The following is a 27,061-nucleotide window of genomic DNA, read 5'->3' on the forward strand; positions in this document are numbered from 1 at the left end:
CGAAAATGAGAAGGCGAAGATCTTGTGGGACTTTCGAATACAAATGGATTGTCATTTGGAGCACAACACGCTAGATATCATGGTTGTAGAGAGCCAAAGTGTACAGTTTATTGATATCGCTGTTCCTGGAGATGCCAGAGTCGAAGAAAAAGAACTAGAAAAAATAATGACATATCGCGACCTGGCCATTGAAACTACACTGCTATGGATGAAGCATGTAACAGTGATACCCATTGTCATCGGGGCACTTGGTACCATGTCCAAGAATTTTACAAGATACATCAACAAATTGCAGCTTCCTGCAATAACACCAGCAGAACTGCAAAAAACTGCGCTACTCGGAACATCTTATATTTTAAGAAGGTACTTACTTGGTTGATACCTAGGATGCTGGCAGCAAACCATATCAACCATTAGCACCAGTCACTGGTATTTGTAATGCATTTTTGAATGTTCAGTTGGCTGAGTTTCATGTTTAATGAATACAGTATATATAATTATAATAATAAGGCTAAGCATTTATTTCAGGGTCAAAAGAAAATAAGACTCTGTCTTATTTTAGAGGAAACATGGCAACATTCAATTTGGTGACTTCCCCATGGGATGTCACTACCCCACCATATTCAAATGCCCTTTTGATCAATGTCTTTTCCAAATTGATAACCATAAAGAATCCTATGCAAAAGGCTATCTTGACCACTGGGAATCAGACGCGGGATCATGCTAGTTAATTCTCCTCTTATTGTTATGTCATTCTTTTTTTCTTGAGATGAGAGATATGCGCATAAGATATACTCTCTGTGTTCTGAGTACTTTTGCTAATATTTGAGACCAATGTTCCAAAAAGGGTTAATATTGAATAATCACAGTGGAATCCTTTGCCATCACCAACTTTGATGCATGGCTATTCTTCTATAAAGGATGAATGAAATAATGCAACTTGTCAAACCCTTCAGATCAAAACTTTTATGAATGTATATAAATTGTATAGAAATATACAATTGTATAGAACGTATAGAAATAAGATGCTTCAACCACGTGGCAAAGCTATAGCATTGACTGGTTATCTCCAGATATATTTATTGAAGAATATTTATGTTTCTATGATCCAGGTATTCCATTTGCATAGGTACCCATGTTTTAGACCAAGGATGTCCAACCTCAGCAACTTTAAGACTTGTGGATTTCAACTCTCAGAATTCTCCAGAATTCTGGGACTTGGGTCCATAGGTCTTAAAGTTGCCAAGGTCAGACATCCCTGGTTTAGGCCGTAGGACAGGTGTGTCAAACTTGATTTCATTGAGGGCTGCATCAGGCTTGTGTTTGACCTTGGGCTTGGGTGGGCGTGGCCAGCTCAACATCACTTGTGTTGGGGGGCGCCGGGGGGTGCCCGAGTGCTCTGCCAGCGAAAACGGACTCCCAAGCTCCGTTTTCGACTGTGTCAGCCTCCTGCAACTCTGCCAGTGAAAATGGAGCTCAGGAGGTCCACACGCAGCACTCCCAAGCTCTGTTTTTGCTGGCAGAAGCATTGCGGACCAGTCCTTCACTGTTTCCAGGGCAGCCCCATGGGCCAGATCTAAGCGCCCTGTGGCCCGGATCCGGCCCCAAGGACTTGATTTTTACACCCCTGCCTTAGGATCATTGTTCTCTTTGCAAAGAAGGGAGGATTGATAGAAGGAAGAAACCATCATAGATTGGTTTCCTTGATTCCCAGGAAGTTGAATGGTAAGTACAGAGTTCCACTTTGCATCTCAATTGCCAGAACATAGAACCAATCTTTTCCATGTATTTCATTTTTTTCTGCAGATGCCCAGAAATGTGAGCTGATTTGCCAATCTGAGGAAACTGGGGATGTGGTATTTATGAATCAGGTTATTCACGATGGTACCAGGTGCACCTACAGAGACCCGTACAGTGTCTGTGTAAGGGGTGAATGTGTGGTATGTAACTTGCAGGTCCTTTCAAGTTTTAGAAACTTTTCTGAAGGACTTATAATAGATATATAACAGACATTCTCTGATTGCAAATGCCAGCAGTGGCCATGGTAACTGGGAAATTCTTAAAGTTATACAGGTAATTCTTGACTTAGAATATCCACAATATGTTTTAAGTTCAAGTAGAAAATACAAGGCATCGGAATAAACCATAAGAGGAATATCTGAAAGAAATACATTGGCAAATATATAGATTTGGTTTTAATTTTAAGATATGTTTTATTGGCTTTGAGTCTCCTTTAAAATATAAACATGAGTAGGCTTTATTGGTTAAATCTGATCATCTGATGGTTGCCCACAAATTAAATCAATGCTGGCTGGGGAATTCTGGGAGATGAAGTCCACACAGCTTAAACACTGAAGTATATCATCCTGTCATTAAGAGAGAAATAGTTAATGGTACTCTGCAAGGCCTATTCTGAGTTCATTCGGAGGATTTCCATTTTGAATTTGCATCCTTAACCCCGTTTCTTAATTCTGTGTTTTTCTTCTTCGAATGGCAGCATGTTGGGTGCGACAGAGAAATTGGCTCTCTGAAGGAGGATGACAAGTGTGGTGTTTGTGGGGGTGACAATTCCCATTGTAGAACAGTGAAGGCGACTTTGGTCAAAACCCCCAAGCAGTCAGGTGAGAATGGAAGAACAAATGCTACTTGAAAAGGTAATGATAGAGGATTTAGTATTACCATTAAAGGTAAACACGGTCTTCTATTCTTCAGCATATCCTTATAGTCTTGGCATTTCACAGCAGTTCTTTAACATCAATAATAGGCTTCAGCCCTCTTTAAATTTTTTGACGTCTTGATAGTTATGAAAGATAATATAATCAACTCTTGGAAACTATAGGGCAGAGGTGTCAAACGCAAAGCCTTAAGCTTAAATCTGGTTCGCAGGGCTGGCCTAGAAATAGCAAAGGACTGGCCCTCTGGCAGCCAAAATAAGGTGCGGGGGTGTGTGTTGCAGCACTCTGCCTGCCAAAATGCGGCACAGGGGCACATGCAAGGCCCCCCTGCGTCCCATTTTGGGGACGGCCTCCTGCAACACTGCCAGCCAAAACGGGGCATGGGGGGCACACAAAATGGGGCATAGGGGGGCAGGTTTTGGCTGGCAGGGTGCTACAGCTGCCTCCTTCCCCTTCCTCCCCTGGTCAGCCCACGGAGGAGAACTACAATGCTGACCAGCCTCGAAGAAATCCAGTTTGACACCCCTGCTATAGGAAAGCCAGGGGTGCAATCCTACTGGTTTAACATGTGGTTTGCTTCGCGCACGCACCTGACATGGCTGACGTGCACTGCGTATGCATGCACAGTTTACAAAGAAATCCCCTTCCGCAGGAGGGAAACAGCTGAGGCGTGGCAATCCACTCTGCCGCGCCTATCAGTTGGGCTTCAGAAAAAGGAATATAGGTGAGTATAGCACATGGGCGGGCAGGCCTAGGTGAAAGTCGGAGCAAATCGGTTCGCTCCCTGCTGATAGTTGGAGCTACCGGTTCTCCTGAACCGGCCCAAACCGGTAGAATCCCATCCCTGGAAAGCCTGTGGGCAATTGGCAATAATGAAAAAATGGTTGCCACTTATGATTTATTGATTTTTTCCCACCTAACTACCATGTTTCCCCGAAAATAAGACAGTGTTATTATTTTCTTTTGACCCCTGAAATATGCGCTTGGCTTTTTTTTGGGGAGGTCTTATTATTTTTGAGGTGCAGGAGGCTGTGAGCGTGGTCACCTCATGGCTGCTGCTGTGTTGCAATATTTTCAGGGAGGGCTTATTTTAGCGCACGTGCTCAAAAGCCTGATTGGGCTTATTATCCAGGGAGGTTTTATTTTTAGGGAAACAGGGTAGTCCAGCTGACCACTCTGGCCATCCACACTATCATTTTTGATTGTTTACAAATGCAACCCTGTTTATATGTTCTTGAGATCAGCCAAAGTTAACTACTGTATTTTTCGGAGTATAAGAGGTATCTTTTTCCCTCAAAAAAGAGGCTGAAAATCTGAGTGTGTCTTATACACTGAATACAGCATTTTTGGCCTCCAGAAACCCTGCCCCCTTCATCAAAATGGCCGTGCATAGCTTGTAGGAGGCTTTCAGAGTGCTCCTGGGGGCTGGGGAAGGCAGAAAGGAGCAAAAAATGGGCCATTTTTGCTTGATTTTGCCCCTTCCCCAGCCCCCAGGAGCACTCTATAAGCCTTCTAAAGGCTATTCATGCCCCCTATTTTTTACAAAAAATGGACCATTTTTTGCTCGTCCCCCACCCCCCGAGCACTCTACAAGCCTCCTAAAGGCTATTCATGCCCTTTTGGGGGGGGGGGAACCCTGCCTGTTTTCATGAAAAATGGGCCGTTTTTGGGAGGTTTGCAATGTGCAAAAACTTTTTTTAAAATTTGCCTCTTCAAAACCTTGCTGACTCTTATACTCCGGTACGTCTTATACTCCAAAAAATACAGTAGATCCTGCCAGCTGCTCTACCTGAATAACACTTTCTTAGCTGTGACAACAAACTGCTTTTCAGAGGCCTTGGCATGATCCAGGTGATATTTAAGGAAATTTGAAGTACCTAGAGAAAATGGCAGGCTTTCGGAGAGAAAGAAAACTGGAAAAGTTCAATAGCAGACATAGATGGTAGTTATAGGTAGTCTGAAATGGTAAACTCTGAGTGGAGGTCTGAACTGAGTTATTACAAGTGAACTCAACTGTAAGTAAAAGTTTAGCCAATTGTTTTGCTGATAATTTCTAGAGATATAGCTCTAAGGTAGCATTTGTCCTATTTCTCCAGCAGAATATGGATGATGGGCAGAGAACAAATGGAAGTTTACATCCACTAGTTAAAGTGGAACTTTCTAATAAAATGCTAAGATTCTAGGACTTGTGTAAAAAAATGAAACCAATGAGCAAAGATGCAGTTTCTTACAAATTGTTGAATGAAAAGTAAACTGTTTCATTGGCAGGTGGAGGGACATAACCGGGAATGAAATAGGCCATCATGAGAATAGCATCTAGACTTTTATTTGTGATAGTTCCCAAGGAACTTTACTCAATGACTTTATAGACCTGGTATGCATCACTCCAAATGAGATTAGAATAAATATACCGTATTTACACCTAGGTTTAGAGAAGGAAAATAAGAAAAAAAAGTTGTTGGCCTCCACATGTCCCATTTTTGGCCTCCCCAAAACCAGGGAGGGAAAAAACGGGACCCGCAGAGGCCTCCGGAGGCCCGTTTTTGGCCTGTAGAGTGCTTCTGGATGCCATGGAGGGCAAAAACAGGATGCACAGAGGGTTTGAGAGGCAAAAAACAGCCCCGTATTTGCTCTATAAGACGTACAGACATTTCCACCCACTTTTTTTGGGGGGGGGGGAGGAAGTGCATCTTATAGTCCAGAAAATACAGTAGGTCTTGATGTTTGCTATAATGTGAGGCTACTAGAAGATGGCCCCTTTTAAATACTCCAAAACACCCAGCGGTTAATCACAGCTGCAGCTTTATTTACCTCAAAAAAGGAGGGAAATACACTATATTGCCAAAAGTATTCGCTCACCTGTCTTTACTCGCATATGAACTTACTGTAAGTGACCTCCCATTCCTAATCCATAGGGTTCAATATGACGTCGGTCCACCCATTGCAGCTATAACAGCTTCAACTCTTCTGGGAAGGCTGTCCACAAGGTTTAGGAGTGTGTTTATGGGAATTTTTGACCATTCTTCCAGAAGCACATTTGTGAGGTCACACACTGATGTTGGACGAGAAGGCCTGGCTCTCAGTCTCCGCTCTAATTTATCCCAAAGATGGTCTATCGCGTTGAGGTCAGGGCTTTGTACAGGCCAGTCAAGTTCATCCACACCAGACTCTGTCATCCATGTCTTTAGGGACCTTGCTTTGTGCACTGGTGCACAGTCATGTTGGAAGAGGAAGGGGCCAGCTCCAAACTGTTCCCACAAAGTTGGGAGCATGGAATTGTCCACAATGTCTTGGTATGCTGAAGCACTCAGAATTCCTTTCACTGGAACTCAGGGGACAAGCCCAGCTCCTGAAAAACAACCCCACACCATAATCCCCCCTCCACCAAACTTTACACTTGGCACAATGCAGTCAGACAGGTACCGTTCTCCTGGCAACTGCCAAACCCAGACTCGTCCATCAGATTGCCAGATGGAGAAGCGCGATTCGTCACTCCAGAGAACGCGTCTCCACTGCTCTCAAGTCCAGTGGCGGTGTGCTTTACACCACTGCATCCGACACTTTGCATTGCACTTGGTGATGTATGGCTTGGATGCAGCTGCTCGGCCATGGAAACCCATTCCATGAAGCTCTCTGCGCACTGTTCTTGAGCGAAGCTGAAGGCCACATGATGTTTGGAGATCTGCAGCGATTGACTCTGCAGTAAGTTGGCGACCTCTTCGCACTATGCGCCTCAGCATCTGCTGACCCCGCTCCGTCAATTTACATGGCCTACCACTTCATGGCTGAGTTGCTGTAGTTCCCACACACTTCCACGTTCTTATAATACAGCTGACAGTTGACTGTGGAATATTTAGGAGCGAGGAAATTTCACGACTGGATTTGTTGCACAGGTGGCATCCTATCACAGTTCCACGCTGGAATTCACTGAGCTCCTGAGCGCGACCCCTTCTTTCACAAATGTTTGTAAAACCACTCTGCATGCCTAGGTACTTGATTTTATACACCTGTGGCCATGGAAGTGATTGGAACACCTGATTCTGATTATTTGGATGGGAGAGCAAATACTTTTGGCAATATAGTGTATATCTAGTTGTTTTGGTGCGGTTCTTCCCCAAAAAGTGATCCACTGAACATGTTCTGAATGCCCACATATGAGCTCTGCTTTTGTTGAACATGGATTGAATCAGTTAGAGAATGAATTTCTCTTCCTTTCCTCAAAGGCCCCACCATGAGGAAACGGGGCCTCCTTTGCTGACTACAGACTGGAGGCTGGTAGAGGATTTTAAATTAAGAAGCATCAGTCTTTTGTTAAAATGAAAAAAAGAACTAACCTGGCTTGCGTGAGCCTGTGAGAAGTTTATAAATGCCCCACATTCTTGTGGTTAGTTCAGACCACTCTAGGGCATTCTGTGCCTTTCAGGAATCAGTAGTGATGCCAACAAGCCTCCTTCATGCCAAAATTTCGTTACTAAAATAATATTAAAATGTACATTCATGGGAAATACTATTCATCAATCTCTGAAAGATTAAGGGGCTGCCTGACAATTGTGTAGTAGGGTACTACTATACTTTCAAACTTAATTCCCATGTTGGTAATTAAAGGCAGCTAAATATTAATGATTCTTAACCCCTGATTCAGGAAGTGCCTTATTCCTAGAATTTGCTCAAACGTGACCGAGGAATAAAGGCATATGATATGCAGAAACCAAAGCCTTAAATTATTATTATTTTTTTCCTTCAAACTATTTATAATCAATGCATACTTGGTCATTTTCTTTATGGTCATGAAAGACACCATATCTGGGTTAACATAGCAGTTCTTTGTAGCCTAGAAACTGCTGGGCCCTGTCTCAGCAACTTCATTTTTTTAAAAAAAAATATTTAGCACTCATTTGAAATATGGCTTATTTCTTTTGTAATTTTCAGGGGGTGCTCTGAAAATGTTTGAGATTCCAGTAGGTGCCAGGCATGTCCAAATTGAGGAAATGGAGCCTGTATCCCATACAATTGGTAAGAACAGATTGCCTAGAAAACAGTTGTATATTGTACTGTGGATTCAGAGGGATGTTTAACAAATGCTCATCAAAAAAAAAAATAGAAAGGTTGAATCTAGTCAAACTTAAACTTCAAATAAAACAGATTTTTAATTGACACAGTGAACTCATCGATGTTGATTTTTGGCTGAGAACACGCTTTTTCCCTGCACTGTATCCCCTTCTTCCTATAGTACATTGGTTCTCATAGTTAGTAAAGGACAGGTGCATATACCACATTCTGTTGTTTTATAGATGCCAAAAAACAAACAAACCATGAAATGGCTGCAGATTTAAATCAATAATCAAAATAACATTTAACAGGGAAAACATGTTTTCTTATGACTTCGGGGCTTTCTATACTTAAACAATGCCTGTATCATTTTCCTCTCTTCCTTTTGAAGGATATTGATGAGAGTCTTCATCCAAATAATGTCAGGTGCAAGAAATCAGGACCCAGGACAGAGTTCAAAAGTACTACCAGTTAATTTCATGCTACCTATATACAAGAATCTGAGCTACCAATGGTCAAGGCAAATTGGTGCTAGGCAAGTTCCATGGGGGATGGACTTAGCTCTCTTGTGGGAGCCTAATGACTCCAAACTGATGATCCATTGGACCCCGCCTTCAGACCCAGTCTGATCATCTGTTACAAATAATTTCTTTTCTTTTTCTAGCTGTTAAGAACCAAGCCTCTGGTGACTTCATTATCAATCCCAGCATCAAAGTTGTCAAGAACCATACCTTTCTAAAGGTGGGCTTGGAATGGGAGTACACTACTGAGAATGGCAAGGAAAGCTTGAGGACTAGTGGCCCCCTTCATGAAGCTATCAATGTTCTGGTAAGTCCTGAGGGCATCTTAGGCTCCCACACATCTATCCAAGAAAAGCACAAGTCTTGTTTTCTTCTTTGGAGCCAGGGATGGGAGAACGGCAGCCTGCAAGTCATCAGCATCATTTTCTGGGGTCCTTCCAAGCTTTCCCATAGGGCGTGGGACTGAAAGTTTGGATTCCAGTTCTTTTGTGGTTTTAGAGGTAGTGTTGTGGCCCGCCAGCAGCCAGCAGATCTGGCAGCAGATTTGGACAGTGAAGAGGTTGGGGAGGAACACGGGGCAGTCCTGGAGTCTGGGGAAGGCTCTGATGAGTGCTCTGCATGGGAGGCAGAGAGGGGGCCAGGGCCGTCCAACAGTTATCAATTGCCTTCGGAGACAGACATCAGTGGGGCAGACAAACAGCTGGAGCCTGTTCCCAGTGTGCGCATACGCAGAGTTGCCAGACGAAGGGAACAGCTAAGGAACAGGGGTCGACTTGGGAGTACGGTCACAGGTGGACGGTGAATGGACCCTCCCATAGGGAATAAAAGAGGAGCAAAAGAGGAGGGGTGTTTGCAGAAGACAATTAGTTCATTCCTGCCAAGTATTGCAGCATCTGAAAGATATCGGCCTGGCCACTCTCCAAGCCTGATAAAGGTCTGATAAATTGTGATCTTGAAAGACTTTCAGCTGGAACTTTGCTAGAGAGGAATTCACTGTAAATTAAATGAAGGGTTTATCAGGACTCGGACTCGGCTTTGTGCTGCTGGGGAAGCTAGGTCAGAACAGGTAGGGGGAGGTGACGTATCCTTGTTGCTGTTTTGAGCAAGTGGAAGAGAACTACTTCCCTCTTCTGTTTGCGGTCCTGTCCCATCTACAGGTAGTCCTCAACTTATGAACCACCATTGGAACAAGAATTTCCACTGCTAAGCAAGGCAGTTGTTACGTTGAGTTGTGCCTAATTTTCCAACTTTTTTTTTTTGCTACTGTGATTCAGTTGTTAAGTGAATCATGTGGTTATTAAGCAAACTCAGCTTTTCTCATTTGCTTGTCAGAAGCCGGCTGGGGAGATCCCAAATGGGGATCAGATGATCTTGGGACGCTGCAACTGTCATAAATACATGCCAGTTACCAAGTGCCGAAATTTTGATCACATGGCTGTATTGACGTTATGACGGATATAAGTACGAGGGTCACTTTTTTCAAAAACACTGTTCTAACTTGAAGGTCATTCAATGAATGGTTGCAAGTCAAGGACCACTTTATATTAAAGAAGAAAAGACTATATCATTTTTTTCTTATCCGTAGAGGGAGTATGACACTGAAAGTCTCCATACCATAGCCCTCCCCCTCCCTCCGGCTAATGATGACATAAAAACCTGCAATAATAAAAACAATGAATGGATTTTAAAAGATGTTACCTTCATTAGGGAGTGCACTTCTCAAGACACCTATATCAGGGGCCAGCAACCTGCGGTTCTGGAGCCGCATGTGGCTCTTTCATACCTCTGCTGTGGCTCCCTGTTGCTCAAAATATGCGTCACAACCACTAAGGTATGACACCCGCCGGCTTGTGATTTATTGAGGTTTTCAACCCTTGGTAAGCCAACCATGGATAAATCCAAGAAAAGAAAAGTTTCAGAAGAAAACAGAACGTTTAACTCAACTACGTATGCTAGTTTTGTGGCTGCTCAGGAAATAGTCAGGCGCAGGAAGGGTTTTGTGACCCCCGGTGTTTTCTTTTCTGTGGGAAATGGGTCCAAGTGGCTCTTTGAGTGTTTAAAGTTGCCGATCCCTGGCCTATGCAAATCACATTAAACAGCCCTGGAGTTGATAGAAGTTGTGTATACTATAAGTTGTGTTTTGACAATAAACTTCTGGAGCCCATCTCTGTTGATTTTGTATGTGTGCTTCTGTGTGTTTGTATGCTTGCACATGTGCACCTTTGAGTCAGTTTTTGACTCCTGGTGACTGCTTGCACTAATCTGTGCAAGTTTTCTTGGCAAGCTTTTTCAGAAGTGGTTTGCCATTGCCTCTTTCCCAGAGCTGGGACAGAGGGACTGGCCTAAGATGAACCACTTGGCTTTGGTTTAAGCTGGGACTAGAAGTCTCTTAGTTTCTGGCCTGTTATCTTAACCACCAAATCAGACTGGCTCTCTACCTCTGTTGGACGTACTAACTAGTTCAGAGTCCTTGTACACAGTTGTCAGTTAAGCAAGTGTTGATGAAACAGTCCTCCAATAAGGCAGGAAGAACTTATGATCATACAGGAAGCATTTTCTTTACTATCTCGTTTCCTTTGATTCCAGGTCATCCCACAAGATGATAGTTCCCAAAGCAGCTTGATGTATAAGTACATAATCCATGAAGATCTTCTCCCTGTCATCGGAAACAATAATGTCCTTCTTGAAGAAACGGATATCTATGAATGGGCTCTTAAGGGCTGGTCTCCGTGCTCAAAAGCTTGTGGCGGAGGTATTGTTCTCTCTGTGCTTAGAACTACTTTCCATATGCAAGGATCTCCTGGAATGGCCCAGCTCAGATGGGTCTATATTTAAATATGTAAGGAAACTCCTTTCTAAAAAAGGTACTGGATGATGAATAACAAAGGCTACAGCATCTAGAGTGTGAAACAAAAGCAATAGCACTTAGACTTATATACTGCTTCACAGTGCTTTACAGCCCTCTCTAAGCGGTTCCCAGGCTCAGCATATTGCCCACAACAATCTGGGTCCTCGTTTTAACAACCTTGGAAGGAAAGAAGGCTGAGTCAACCTTGAGCCTGGTGTGATTTGAGCTGCCAAATTGCAGGCAGCCGGCAGGCAGCAGAAGTAGCCTGCAGTACTGCACTCTAACCACTGCACCACTGTGGCTCAAACACTAAATGGAAGGAAAAAGTTTACAATTTTCTACATTTCATTCTTTATAAAAAAACACCCTTCTATTTTCTTTTAGAGGAGGGGTGTCAAACTTGATTTCATTGAGGGCCGCATCAGGGTTGTGTTTGACCTTGGGGGGGGCAGGATGGGTGTGGCCAGCTTGACATCATTCATGTCGGCGGCATCCTTAGTGGCCCAAGCGCTCTACCAGCAATAACGGACTCCTGAGCTCTGTTTCTGACTGCAAGGGTGTCCTGCAACCCTCTGCCAGCCAAAACAGAGCTCGGGCGGGCTGCAAAAAAGTTAAGATAGCAGAGAAATGGGAAAAGGAAGAAGGAAAAAGAAGTGTGAAATTAGGAGAAAGAAAAAAACCAAAGTGTAAATTCGAACCTTTTTTGTAGTAGAACACAAATAGTAAAGTTAGAGCCTCATCATTTTACTTTTACATATTTAGTAAATACTAATAATTTCTATTACAACAAACTAATCATCAAATCCCAGAATCAATTTTTTTCTGACTCAGGCACAAAGCCTAGAAGTGGTTTCCAAATAGAAACAAAACCAGACATACTCTTTTCTTCAATTAAAATAGTTAATTTGGCCATCTCTGCCAGTTCCATTACTTTTTCCATCCATTATTCCATTGTGGAGATTGACACATCTTTTCATTTTTGCAGATAAAGTATCCTTTCTGCAGTCCACATATACAGGAACAAAATCCCCGCTCCTTTTTTTTTGCAAGTTCTTTATGGGCTAGTCCTAAAAGGAAAATCTCTGGTTTCAGTTTTATATTCATTTTAGGAACCTTCTGAATTAAAATGCTCAGCATTTCTTTACTTTACCCACTGGTCCACCAAAGAGGATAAAGCATTCCTTCTTTGCAATTGCATTTCCAACATGCTTTTGAAATGCCTTTCTCCTTCTGTGATCTTACAGGAGTACAATATGCCAAGTATGGATGCCGGAGGAAGAATGATAACCGAATGTTACACCGGAACTTCTGTGGCAATGGAAAGAAACCGAAGCCAATCCGCAGAAGGTGCAACGTGCAAGAGTGTTCTCAACCGATGTGAGCGTTGCTTTCTTTTCTTTTTTTTTAGCAGTTTATTTACATATTTTCACATCACATATATACATGTGCTTAATGAACAGCGAATTGTCTGGATCAGTTTATTTTTATCCAATAATACTCTTCCCACTCCTAATTTCTACCTCTACTATCCAACCATTTATAAAACAAGTCCCATGTTCAAAAATACTCTGGGTCTCCTTTTTCTTTTATTTTTAATGTCAATCTATCCATTTCTGCACAATCTAATTTTTTAAAAATTACATCCTCTTTTGTGGATGTTTCCTAATTTTTCCAATACTGTGCATACACAATTCTTGCTGCTGTTGAAGCATGTAATATTAAATATAAAGTTAAAGATTCCCCTCACACATACCTGCTAGTCATTCCCGACTCTAGGGGGCGGTGCTCACCTCCGTTTCAAAGCCGAAGAGCTTTGAAGGTTGAAAAACACTGGTCTAGATTATATGAGCTCCCAAATACAATCTGAAATACAGGTAGTCCTCAACTTACAACCACAATCGAGCCCAAAATTTCTGCTGTTAAGTGAGACATTTGTTAAGTGAATTTTGCCCCATTTTACAACCTTTGTTGCCACAGCAATTAAGTGAATCTCTGCAGTTGATACTTTAGTAACATGGTTGTTAAATGAATCTGGCTTCCCCTTTGACTTGGCTTGTCAGAAGGTCACAAAAGGGATCACATAACTTTGGGACACTACAACCGTCATAAATATGAACTGGTTACCAAGCTTCTGAATTTTGATCACATGAGTACAGGGATCAGGGGTGGGCTTTAAAAATTTCAGCAGTGGGTTCTGTGCCCTGTTGCTTGCTGGGCGTGGCCTAGTCGGCTTCCTGCACCACGGCAGGTGGGGGGGATTTTTGCCCTCCCCAGGCTCCAGAGGTTTTCCTCAAGCCTCTGGGAGGACGAAAACTGCCTCCTCTGGGCTCTGGAGGCCTTCTAGGAGGCCCAGTTTTCCCCCTCTCTGAGCCTCCACCCGGGCCTTGCACTTGGCTTGCATCCTAAATGGGTTGCGTGGATTCTCCTGGAAGGGGCATGGTGGGAGGGGAGGGGAGGAGTGGGCAGGGCCAGCCAGGGGTGGGATTTGGAGGTTCTCTGAACTGGCCATAACATTAGCTAGAGCAGTGGTTCTCAACCTGTGGGTTTCACAGGGATCTTTCACAACCTTTCACAGGGATCGCCTAAGACCATCATAAAACACATATTTTCGATGGTCTTAGGAACTGAGACACCAATTTTATGGTTGGCGGTCACCACAACATGTGGAACTGTATTAAAGGGTCGCGGCATTGGGAAGGTTGAGAACCACTGAGCTAGAGGGTTCTCCCGAACCCGGGCAAACCTGTAGCAGCCCACCCCTGGCGGGGATGCCACAAAGGTCGTAAGTGTGAAAAACAGTCATAAGTCACTTTTTTTCAGTGCCGTTGTAACTTTGAATGTTCACTAAACAAAATGTTGTAAGTCAAGGGCTACCTGCATTATCCCAGTTGACTTTGATGAGAAAGAATTGGGACATTAATTGTTCGGAATTAACAATTCCTGTTTTTTGCTGTTCCCTTGGCAGCTGGGGGACTGAGCACTGGGGTGCTTGCAGTAAATCCTGCGGCAAACTTGGGGTCCAGGCCAGAGTGGTGCAATGCGTACAACAGCTACAGAATGGTACCAACCGGACCATGCATTCAAAGTACTGCGCAGGAGAGAAACCATATACTCGGAGGCCTTGCAGCCGCATCCCGTGTCCTGCCGAATGGAAGACAGGGGCTTGGTCTCAGGTAAGGTATCAGTCACAAGTGGCCCCATCACTGCCTTAACAGCTTATGGAGATGCTGGATCTGGCATCTCTTTCTCCTGCAGGTACTCATGAAACGGAGATGAAAAAGAGGCTTTGTTTTAATCATTTCAAAACATCCTGTCCCAACATTTGGAGGTGGCTTTGTTTCCCCAAAACAAAATGCAAAATGCTTTTGACTGTTTGGGACCTAGGAAACATAATAAGTGAGCCACGTTAGTATATGGTGATAAAATAAGAAATCAAGAGTCTAGTAGCATTTTATCTACCAAAAAATATTATTATTATTTTTAAGTCAAGTTTTTTATTTACATATAAACATTTTGAAGACAGTGTATTGTCGCGGCATTTCATTTTACAAAAGAAGGGGAAAAATAACATGTAGTGATAGTAATAATGATAATATACATAATAATTGTAACCATATTTAAAATTATATTAGCTCATTTATGATCATATTAATTGCACGCTCATAATTATAAACAACATTCATATTTTACTTACCTATAAAAATAATCTTACTTCATCTAATTTCCACCTCTTATCTCTAACCATTGATAAAACCTATTCCACACTGAATAGTACTCTGTATCTCCTTTATCTTTTATTTTCAGTGTCAAACTATCCATCTCTACACAGTCGAATATTTTCCAAATTTCCATTTTCATCTGGTGGGGTGTTCTCATTTTTCCAATATTGTATATAAACAAAAAACTATATACAGTATATATATGTATATGTATGTATGTATGCATGTATGTATATGTAAAAACTATGCATGTACACACACACACTATGGAAAAGCATAATCTTTTGTGAATTGCAACCTATTTTATCAGATGCCTTCGGTGCTGTTTTATAAAATGTGTTAATTGGGTCAGGAAATGCTGCCTGCTCTGTTCTTTTCACTCCATAATCAGAAGAACTAATGAGATAGCAGTTCCTAAAATCCAGTTTGCAAAAAGAAATATGCATTCTTACATCTTACAGTTGCCAAATTTGAAAAACACCGACCTAGGAGAACGGTTTGCGCACCCTGTTCTAATCACAATTACATTTGTGGAGCCTCCTAGATGTAGCTGCCTTATTCGTTTAATTTTTTTATCCCATGAGGACTCTTTGAAGAGTTACAGCTTTCCTTCTTTCCACATCCTTGATCAATATGCTTTTCTTCTCCTCCTATGGCAGTGCTCAGTCAGCTGCGGAGAAGGCATTCAGCAACGCCAAGTGGTTTGCAAGTCCAATGACAACAACATTGGTCAGTGTGACAGTGAGAAGCCAGAAGCTTTCCAAGTTTGCCAACTGGAGGAATGCCCAGGTGAGAGAATCTGGAATTGTGCTAGGAATTAAATAACAGTGTCAATACATGTGTAAGTAATTACTCAGCCTATCAGGAAGTGAGAAAAAATGTAGTTTGTTCTCAGCCACATGGGGTAGAAGAGGGAGTTTACACACACACACACACACACACACACACACAAACAAACAAACAAACAAACAAACAATAGAATAACAGAGTTGGAAAATCTTCTAGTCCAACCCCTGCTCAAGCAGGAAACTCCATACCATTTCAGACAAGTGGTTGTCCAATTTCTTCTTTAAAACATCGAGTGTTGGAGCACCCACAACTTCTGGAGGCAAATTGTTCCACTGATTAATTGTTCTAACTGTCAGGAAATTTCTCCTTTGCTCGCTTATACGGTCCAATTTCTAGCAAGCCATGGTCTACAGCCCAGGGGGTTGGGGACCCCTGGTTTAAAGGAACAAAGTACATGCAGTTCTTGACTTATGATCACAATTGGGAATTTCAATCGCTAAGCAATGCAATCATTAATAAAGTCATCAATGACTAGGCCCAGTTTTATGACCATTTTTACCATGGTCATTATGTGGATCATCACAGTCATTAGGCAAATCTGGTTTTCCCAACTGACATTGCTTGTCAGAAGTCGGCTGACCATAGCATGCTGCAACCAGTTGTAAATGCAAGCCAGTTGCCAAGCACATTATTTGAGATCGTGAACCATGGTTCAACCGTCATAACTTTGAGGATGGGTCATAAATCACTGTTTCTGACACTATTGTAACTTTGAACCATCGTTAAGCGAATGGTCATACATCAAGGAGTACTTGTATACCTGTTTGGGATTTTCTTCAGAAGGCTTAAACCATATCACCAGATTATTCTGGGGAAAGCTCTAGTGACCCGTCTACTTTCAAGCTGCCATACAGATAATAATAATAATAATAATTTTATTTGATTAGCCGCAACCCTCTCCCGAAGGACTCGGGGCGGCGTACAATCAAACAGATAAAAAATACACATAAGACAAGCATATATACAAAAAACAGAGACATATACATATGTGCATGGAGGAGGATGGACTTAAGTGAAAGACAGTTAAAAATACAGTTTAAAATCCCCTAATAAAATTACCAAATTAAAAAACCCATCAGGAGCGTTACTAAGTTATGGTCGAGCCAGGCCAGCTATTTGGAAAAGGTGGGTCTTGAGCTTGACACGGAAGGAGCGGAGGTCAGTAGTAGTCCTAATATCCGGGGGGAGGTCATTCCACAGGGCTGGGCCCGCCACAGAGAAGGCTCTGCTCCTAGGCGCCGCCCCATGGCACTGTCTGGTAGACGGCACCTGGAGAAGTCCCTCTCTGTGCGAGCGAATGGGTCGTAGGGATGTATGGGGCAGAATACGATCCCGCAGGTAACTAGGTCCTGAGCCATGGAGCGCTTTAAAGATCATAATCAAAACCTTGAAACGCACTCGATAGACCACAGGAAGCCAGTGCAGCTCGCGCAGGAGAGGTGTCACATGGGAGTACTTGGTACTCCCCATAATCACCCGCGCGGCCGCATTCTGGACCAACTGCAGTCTCCGAGTGCATTTCAAGGGGAGCCCCATGTAGAGAGCGTTACAGTAGTCCAGGCGAGACGTCACCAGCGCATGGGTGACTGTGCGTAAGGCGTCCCGGTCCAATAGGGGGCGCAATTGGCGCACCAGGCGAACCTGGTGGAACGCCCCCCTGGCCACGGCTGTCACATGTTCATCCATGGACAGCCTGGCATCCAGGAGGACGCCCAAATTGCGCGCCCGCTCCACGGGGGCAAGTTGAATGCCCCCAATGGCCAGAGATGGAATTATCTGGTTGAACCGGGGGGCCGGAACCCACAGCCACTCCGTCTTGGAAGGGTTGAGCCTGAGTCGGTTGTCATCCATCCAGACCCGTACGGCTTCCACACACCGGGACATCACTTCGATGGCCTCGTTGGGGTGGTTCGGGGTGGAAATGTACAGCTGAGTATCATCAGCGTACAGATGATATCCCACCCCGAAACCACGGATGATCTCACCCAGCGGCTTCATGTATGTGTTGAACAGGAGCGGCGAGAGGACCGACCCGTGTGGCACCCCACAAGTAAGGGGGCTTAGGGTCGACCTCTGCCCCCCTGCCAACACACGTTGCGTCCGGCCGGAGAGGTAGGAGCCGAACCACCGCAAAACGGTGCCCCGGACCCCCAACCCCTCCAGTCGGTGCAACAGGATACCATGGTCGATGGTATCAAAAGCCGCCGAGAGGTCTAATAGGACCAGGATAGAGGAGCAACCCCTATCTCTGGCCCTCCAGAGATCGTCTACCAACGCGACCAAGGCCGTCTCAGTGCTGTGCCCAGGGCGAAAGCCGGACTGGCGCAGGTCTAGATAATCATTCTCCTCCAGATGTCGTGGGAACTGAGAAGCCACCACACTCTCTACAACCTTCGCCAAAAAGGGAAGGTTGGAGACAGGACGATAATTGGCCAGCTCCGTAGGGTCTAGGGAAGGCTTCTTGAGCAAGGGTCTCACCACCACCTCTTTCAAGGCGGCCGGGAGAGACCCCTCACCCAACGAAGCGTTCACTAGGCCCAGGAGCCAGTCGCGTGTAACCTCCCAGGAAGCCAGTACAAGCCAGGAGGGACACGGGACCAGCAAACATGTGGTAGGTCGCAGTCGTCCACGCAATCTGTCCAAATCCTCGATGGCAACCAAGTCAAACTCCTCCCAAAAAGGTTTCTCAAGACTCGCCACTGGCGTCTCGACTGGGCCACTGAAGGGGACCCAATCCTTCCGGATTTGAGCGACTTCATCCAGCAGATATTTCCCAAACTCCTCTGCTCTACCCTGTAGAGGGGCCTCCCGCGGCCTCTGAAACAGAAGGGAGCGGGACACCCGAAACAGGGCGGCAGGGCGGTTCTCTGCGGATGCAATGAGAGCGGCACAATATCGACGTTTGGCCGTTCTCAATGCCACTAGGTACGTCCTTAAATGGGCTCGTACCTGTGCTCGGTCCAATTCGGATCGGGAGGATCTCCAACGACTCTCTAGGCATCTCTTGCGGCGCTTCATCACCCTTAGCTCCTCAGTGAACCAAGGAGCCAGGGTGGATCGTTGCCGCCGGAGAGGCCGCAAAGGCGCCACCCGGTTCAAGGCCCCGGTAGTCGCATTATTCCACGCGGCCACCAGGTCCTCTACCCGAGGGCGGGTCAGGGCTGCAGGAGGTGGCCCAAGCTCCGTCTGGAACCTGTCTGGTTCCATCAAGCGCCTGGGGCGGAACCATCTAGTGTTTTCCGGTTCCGCCTCCCCGCAGCGAGGGGTAGCACCAGGGAAGTCAAGTCGGAGGAGTGAGTGATCTGACCATGATAGAGGAGTGATGGTTAAATGCACTCCTCCCAGATCACTCAACCACTGGCGAGAGACAAAAACGAGGTCCAAGGTGTGACCTCCCTCGTGTGTCGGGCCCTGAATCATTTGAGTCAGGTCCATGGCTGTCATGGAAGCCATGAACTCCCGAACCCCCTCTGATGCTTCTCCCACTGACGGCAGGTTAAAATCCCCCATTACTAAAAGTTTGGGGGTCTCAACCGCCACCGATGAGATTAGCTCGAGGAGCTCAGGCAGGGTCGCTGATGTATGGCGGGGAGCCAGGTATACTATCAGCAGGCCCAACTGCCTCCCAGGGCCCCATTTCACAACAAGGGATTCACATCCGGACGTCTGTGGCACAGTGGACTCCCTCGGCTCTAAGTCCTCCCGGATAATCACTGCTACCCCACCGCCCCTTCCCCGGGCCCGGGGCTGGTGAAATGCTTGGTAACCTGGTGGGCACATTTCCACGAGGGGTAACCCTCCCTCGTGGCCCAACCAGGTTTCCGTTATTCCCGCGAGGTCCGGCTCCCCCTCCAAAATTAGATCATGAATGAGGGGGGCCTTATTGATAACGGACCTCGCATTGCATAACAGCAGCCTCAGGCCCTGGGCCTGCAAATCCTGACCACCTAGGACGCGGGGGTTGGTACAAGCGACCGGGTGTAACCAGCACCCACGGTCTCCCAACCGACTGCGGGTTGTTAATCTGTTAATCTGAGTAAAAGATGTGTTCTTTTACTCCTGTTCTTTCAGGAAGGCCACCAAATGTCACAGCAAATGCAAACACCAGCAATCACGTGACTCCACAGGTTCAGTGGGTTTCAGAGGAGAGTGTCAAACATCCCGTTAGCAAGGTATCATCAAGTAAGTGCAGACTTTCCTATTCTGAATCAACTTCTCTCAATTCTTCTATTTTCTGAAATACTTAGAAGATGGGATGCTCTCAATCTCATTGTGTAAGTGAATGAATACATTTACTAAAACCTTTGTTGTTGTTGTTAGTTGCGAAGTCGTGTCCAACTCATCGTGACCCCATGGACAACACTCCTGTCTTCTACCATCCTCTGGAGTCCATTTAAGCTCACGCCGACTGCTTCAGTGACTCCATCCAGCCACCTCATTCTCTGCCATCCCCTTCTTATTTTTCCCTCAGTCTTTCCCAGCATGAGGCTCTTCTCCAGTGAGTCCTTCCTTCTCATTAGGTGGCCAAAGTATTTGAGTTTCATCTTCAGGATCTGCCCTTCTAAAAAGCAGTCAGGGTTGATCTCCTCTAGGACTGACTGGTTTGATGGCCTTGCAGTCCAAGGGACTCGCAGGAGTCTTCTCCAACACAGTTCAAAGACCTCCATTCTTTGGTGCTCAGCCTTCCTTATGGTCCAACTTTCACAGCCATACATTGCAACTGGGAAAACCATAGCCTTGACTATATGCACTTTTGTTGGCAGGGTGATATCTCTGCTTTTTGTTATGCTGTCTAGATTTGCCATAGCTTTCCTCCTGAGGAGCAAGCGTCTTTTAATTTCTTGGCTGCAGTCCTCATCTGCGGTGATCTTGGAGCCCAGGAAAATAAAATCTGTCACTACCTCCATTTCTTCCCCATCTACAGTATTTGCCAGGAATTGAGAGGGCCAGATACCTACTATAATCTAATAAATCCTTTTTAAAACAATCACTTGCTAAACCATCAGACATAATTTGGTTTTCCAGCTATCCAGGTTTGCAGGTCAATGAAGTACAGTAGATTAATAAAAAAACATTATAGCCAAAAATGGATCCTTGTAAAACAAAAACTGAAAGATGCAACTCTTATTTTCCAGATAACTATGATCTGACTAACCACTGAATGGAAATAATGAGAGAAGCAATTCTTGAGATGAACAGAATGATCTTACTTTGCCGGGGACAATAAATTCTTCCTTATGTTACAGTACACCAAGCTTAGTCAATACTTTCATAATGTAGAAAATATTTAATTTGTTTCCACTAAAAAAATGTATGGTCTCAGGCGAGATTAATGCTGATTCATTAGTATAATTCTTTATACATGTTTATGGCATATGTTACATGTGTTTGTGGCTTTACATGTGGGTATAGCAGTGGCATTTACTGCTAGGAAAGCCATATAAGATTTAAAGCTTTCCATGATTGTATTCCTGTCTGTTTAGTCATATTAGGCTAATATCTACTTGGAAGTAAAGTGGATGATTGAGGGAGGCATAGTCCAAGAAAAGTGTATGCAGGACTACAATTTTTCTTTGAATTTTTTGTTCAGTTTTTTTTTCTTTTTAGTAAAATCGACTGCCATCCAGCGTCCTTTAGGTATTTGCAAGCAGCCCAGATCTATTCTGTTCTAAAAGCTGTTTCTTTGCATCAAGTTGAATCACGTTTCTATGTTGGTCTTTCTGCTTGTCTGGTTTATATATATATTTTTAAGCCTTCTTAAGCCAGGTTGGTGTAATGGTTAAAGGCACCGTATTAAAAATCCGGAGATGGGAGTTTTAATCCTGGTTAGTCACAGAGCCAGCCAGATGGTTTTGCCCAGCCATTTTCCCTCAGCCCTAGGAAGGAGGCAATGGCAACCACTTAAAAAAAATATGGTTAAGAAAATATTTGTTGACATTTGCTAAGTGAGTTTTGCTCCATTTTATGACCTTTCTTGCCACAGTTGTTAAGTTAGTAACATGCTTGTTAAGTGAATCTGGCTTCCCTGTTGACTTTGCTTGTCAGAAGGCTGCAAAAGGTGATCATGTGATTGCGGTACACTGCAACCGTCATAAATATGAGTCAGTTACCAAGTATCTGAATTTTGATCATGTGGACATGCTGCAATTGTCGTAAGTGTGAAAGTCACGTCATTCAGTGTTGTTCAGATGGTCACTAAATGAACTGTTGCAAGTCCAAGGACTACCTCTATTGGTTTTTTTTTTAACCTTTCCAACTCTGGACCTTTGGCAGCAGAGTGTATGCCTGACCAAAGGGTATTTTCACTCCATTTCAAGGAACCTTTTTGTGATTTTTTTTCTTGTCACAGAGGTGTCTTGCCTTGGGGACAAGTCTGTATTCTGCCAAATGGAAGTGCTGGCTCGATACTGCTCCATTCCCGGCTACCACAAGCTGTGCTGTGAATCCTGCAGCAAAAGCGTTGCCACCACTCGGCCTCCTGGTGTTGACCGCACAGCCCCCGAGACTGAAGTACAGGAGGGAACTGCTGTCCTTCCCAGCCCTTTGCCACTAATGCCTTTCTACCTCACGGCTGCTAGTCCCCTGCAAAGGATAAGGGCTACAACTCCAAAGGAGACAGAGGCGGTTCGTCCCTTGCTCACCACGATGACCAGTTCAACAGCCCACACCTTATGCCGGGCGACTACCCCCTGGCCCTGTCCTGGCAACACCGGCGCACGAGTTAGAAGATCAGGCCGCTTGTCTTCTCCTCGCCGGCTGACAGCTGGGTGGATTCCCAAGAATCTCCAGATTAACTCAACATTCCAGTGGTTCCCTGTGATGTTGGACAAAATTTTAGCTGCATCGCAGGGAGACATCAAATCCTCCCATGTCTCTTCAGGTGTAGCAGTACGGGGAAGGGACAATGGGATGCTGGAAGAGCCAGATGCCATTTCCAGGACCTCCTCCTTGACATTGACATGAGCATGGCTATTTTTTTGCTAGAACTTCCTCTCTTTCTCCCTCCCCCCCTCTCCCTTTTTCTCCACAGATTCTTTGGGGTGCCATCAAGACGTTTCTCATTGGAAGGATTCAAAGCAATAGCCCATTCATTTATAATAGCGACAACATTTTTGCTCTTTTGTAGCCCTTTTCTAAAGGCTTAAAAAGCCAAAGAAAGCCAGAAGCAAAAGGGTTCAGCTGCAGCTGCCATATTTCTTACAACGAGAAGCCGAGAGTCACTGCCTCTAGATTATTTAAGAACATTATCTTCAGTAAGCAGTTTTTTTTCTTTGAAGGTGCTAACAAGGTTTTTTAAAAAAGCAATTAGGGAACAAAAACAAAGCACCCCAAACCCAGGGATCTTGTTTCCTTCCTCCTTGATTTCTTGCCCATTTCTGCTGCTATTCCTGTCGTTCTGGAATGGGCTTTTTATTACATAGCTAGTGGAACGTGATCCTGGCAGTTTTAGACCTTATAAGGGAGATCTCACTTGGAGGAGACCAATGAAGAGAACTAGTTTAAAAACATAGGAGAGATGTGCATGTACAGTTTTGATTAAGTAAGACTCCTAAACCCACTACACAGCATCCAATCTGATTGGTTGGAAGTCTTTGGGAAGTTAAAATCTTTATTAGAAACCAAGCAGGGAGAACGTACCAACATAATGGTTAACTGGTTGGATCAGATCAAATCACCATTTGTTTTAAACAAGTTATCTAGTTGGCTCACCTTATGAAAGCTGCTTTTTTTTAAAAGGCAGCTCACCTCTGTGCTCAACCTTCAGTGGGACACGATGAGTAGTACATTTAGAAGGGTAGAGGGACAGTGGGTTGACATGGTCATGGGTGCCAGACACAATAGGACTAGAAACGGACAGGATGCTGCCCTCCTTGCCTGGAGTCTTCATGGAAGAGTCAATCCCTTTCCTGTAGGATGTGATCTCTGAACACATATTTGGCTTGACCCAACTCTTACCCGTTTAGGAAGTGCTTGTTGTCTAATTCAGACAACATCTCTGATTCCAGCACTTTGTCTATAGCAGCACTTGCAACGGCTTTCATAGAAAGGAGAAAGGATAGTAACATGCAATAGATTGCCTTTGCATCTGAAATAGTGTTATAGGAACAAAAAGGTTATATGGAGGATCTTTTTAAAAAAATACTTTGATTTCTTTGATTTTTCATGCTTTATTTCCTTTGAAAGTATTATTTTACATTGGCATGATGCTGTTTTGGACTCTGCTAGAGGTGGAAAGTGAGAAGTCTTATCTTCCTACTTTTAGTACAATATGTGCATCAAGACATTCAGTACACATTACATCAGGGAGGTCCAGCCTTGGCAACTTTAAGATGTGTGTGGACTGCAACTTCCAGAATTCCTCAGCTAACAATGCTGGCTGGGGAATTCTGGGAGTTGACGCCCACAGGTCTTAAAGTTGCCAAGGTTGTACACCCCACATTAGATAATTGACTGCAGGTCCATTTAAAAACTGCTCAGGGTGAGACACATAACCAGAAACGTATTCAGGAGTGGAATTCAGCCGGTTCAGACGAACTGGATGTTAATTTTAATCTGGTTCACTGAACCAGTAATTCTGACAACCGGCTGACTCCATCCCACCCCTTCCCTCCCAGGAGTCTCCACGTGGTCTGTTTTGGATGCTAGGTAATGCAGGGCCCATGCGGAGGCTCTGGGAGGGCGAAAAATAGGCCTCCCAGAAGTCTGGAAACTGGCCTGTTTCTGGCCTCTGGAACCCAGGGAAGCTGTTTTCGCCCTCCCGGAGGATCGAGGAAAGCCTCCGGACACTGGGGATGGCGAAAACACACATACACACGGTGTAGGAAGCCGACTAGGCCACACACCCATGGACACAGCCACCCAGCAACTGGGCAGAAAACCATTTGCTAAAATTTTTCAAGCCTACTCCTGAACATATTGGTAGTTTTGACCTTGACTTCATTATGTTGAAGAACATAAGAGGCATGTACTGTAAGATTAGTGACTATGTATGGGGAAAGACATACAGGGAAGCTATCAACCTAATGTATTTTAATCACTAAATCAAGCCTGTCTTAATACCCCATTCCATTCCATATATGACCTTAAATCTCTTTATTTTCAGGGGATGAGGTTGGTTTAGATTTTATAGCAATCGCCTTTCCCTTTCCTAGGAACATTCGGGAATCACACATGCAAGTTGACAGTCCTTCACTCTCCTTTCTTGTCCTTTTTAAAAATGGTACAAGCATAATCTCAGGGATCAGAACAGCTTTTATTTGCAGTAGTCTGGGTTAACTTCTCAATTCTCACTTTTTTCTCTCTCCATGAGACGATCTAGGTATGGCTATGAAAAGACTTCCTTTTTTTAGAGGAGTGGGAAGGATACCTTGTTTTTCTTTTTTGCAAAAAAAACCCAACCATATACTGGATTTCCAGCAAGCCTATAATTGTTTGCATTCAGAATAGACATTTAACATTTGTTTTCACTGAAACTTTAGGAAAGATAAAAAGTACACCTCTCACATTTTGAGAAGCTGTTTTGGAAGTCTGCTGTTATGGGAAGCTGATACTGATTATATAGAATTGTGGGAAAGGAAATAGAAAGAAGATTGGCATCATAGTTTTATTTGGTTTAAATGATACAGGAAATCCCTTGATAGCAGAGGTCAGAAGCATTCATATATTTTCAAGGCCAGCAGCCAAACACTTGGACGGCTAGTATTTCATTCAATATGTGAGGCCTGGCTTAGAATATTGCTTCCAGTTTTGGTCACTGATACAAAAAAAGACACTGAGAATCCTAGAAAGCATGCAGAGAAGAGCAACAAAAATCATAAAGGGTCTTGAGGCTAAACTATTTGATGGACAATTGAAGGAACTAGGTATATCTAGTCTAACAAAGAGAAGGATTAGGGGTGACTTGATAGAAGTCTTCCAATACTTGAAGGAGAGCCACAGAGAAGAGGGGGTTGACTCATTCTTCAAAGCACCCGAGGGCAGAGCAAGAAGCAACAGGTTAAAGAGAGATCCTACTTGGAAGTAAGGAAAAAAGTCCTAGCAGGGACAGCAATAAAGCAATGAAACAGCTTGCCTCCCAAAGCTGGTGGGTGCTCCATAACTTTCAGGAAAAGATTGGAAAACCATCTATCTGGGATGGAATAAGGACCCCAGCATTGGGTAGCAGGTTGGACTAAAGAGGTAAGCTCCCTTCCAGCCCTATGAGTCTAAGAAAAGAATGTGGACATTGGCTTCCCTTAATCTTGCATGCTGCTCTCCGCTGTGTTCCGAGTTAGTATTCAGCTAGTTCAGACCAGTTCACCCGAACCAGTAGTGGAAATTGCCCGCCCCGGCTCTATGCCTTCCTATTTAGGCACGTTTTCAAGTCGTGCATGCGTGCAAGTCATGCAAGTGAGCAAAGCACATGCGTGAAAATCCGTGCGCATGTGTGCTCACATTTGCGAACCAGTAGGGAAAGTAAGTGACTACCACCCCTGTCTATGTCCACCCCCCTTTTCTCTCTTTTGATTCCACTGTTTGCTTTATTCTCATTCTTCTTTTGACATCTTCTCCTTTGATAGTTCTGTCTTCTAACTTCATAGCAGACATGCTATATGCTACAATTATCATTCCTCCTCCTCCGGTCTTATCTAACCCTTTTTTCATCACAAGAGCTTAGTCAACAGCTAGCAGAAAAGTCAAGATGAGAACAGGAGGGTAAGAATAAGAGTCTTTTACCAATAGTGACAGGAGCATAAGAATAAGAATCTTTTATCAATCGTGACGTCACTGTTGGTAAAAGATTCTTATTCTTATTCCCGTCTTGAATCAGGAATGCTGTGATAAGGGCTTTCATCCTAGCCATAGTCAAGTCCTTTTATTATAATGTAAAAACTTATCCAAATCTTTAAGAGCATTTGAAAATTCTTACCTTTGGGATTCAGTTTTCACTTCATCTGTTCCCCTGAGTGTGTCAAATGGAGTTTGAATTACGAATGCTAATCCATTGAAGTAAGAGGGACGGGTGCAATTGAATGCCATTTAAATTTTATTGAATTATTGAAAGCTGCTGTGAATCTATTCGTGAAAACTGCCTATATTAGCTATGAGTTTTCCTCTTTCCTAAAAATTTCCATCTGCTGTGTTCACTATTTGCAGCAGAATCACCAAGCCTCAAAAGAGACTACCTAAATTTTTGCAGGCCTTCTATTCTTCTATTCCACTGAAGCCATATGTATTTTTACTCTGCCACATTCTAGAAATAGCTCTTTTTAGGATCTGAGAAGAAAATGTGCCTTTGGGGCTAAATGCATTGTAGCCATCGATGTAAATATATAAAAGCAGTTTCTGAATTCCAAGCTAGGCTGTGTCAGGATGTATGTCACTGAACACTAAAACATGAGAGTGCTTTTGGTTTGATCA

The 27,061-nt window shown here is 44.0% G+C and overlaps 1 protein-coding gene across 4 annotated transcripts in view; it reads left to right on the forward strand.

Annotated features, from left to right (window-relative positions):
- The window catches only part of ADAMTS14 (ADAM metallopeptidase with thrombospondin type 1 motif 14), a 94,516-nt gene extending 70,559 nt beyond the window's left edge, over positions 1-23,957 (forward strand). For 2 of the 4 annotated variants that reach the window (XM_081956486.1, XM_081956489.1), the window contains 10 exons: positions 1,807-1,940; positions 2,498-2,621; positions 7,605-7,688; positions 8,389-8,552; positions 10,832-10,997; positions 12,338-12,470; positions 14,059-14,266; positions 15,472-15,601; positions 19,733-19,843; positions 22,011-23,957. In XM_081956486.1, coding sequence (XP_081812612.1) covers positions 1,807-1,940; positions 2,498-2,621; positions 7,605-7,688; positions 8,389-8,552; positions 10,832-10,997; positions 12,338-12,470; positions 14,059-14,266; positions 15,472-15,601; positions 19,733-19,843; positions 22,011-22,624 — 1,868 coding nt within the window. In that variant the 3' untranslated portion in view covers positions 22,625-23,957. The remainder of the gene's footprint in view (positions 1-1,806; positions 1,941-2,497; positions 2,622-7,604; positions 7,689-8,388; positions 8,553-10,831; positions 10,998-12,337; positions 12,471-14,058; positions 14,267-15,471; positions 15,602-19,732; positions 19,844-22,010) is intronic. The other 2 variants (XM_081956487.1, XM_081956488.1) reach the window with 2 other exon arrangements.
- The last annotated feature ends 3,104 nt before the right edge of the window (positions 23,958-27,061 follow it).

The sequence above is a fragment of the Natrix helvetica genome (assembly GCF_964273705.1).
Source record: "Natrix helvetica genome assembly, chromosome: 5".
NCBI lineage: Eukaryota > Metazoa > Chordata > Lepidosauria > Squamata > Natricidae > Natrix > Natrix helvetica.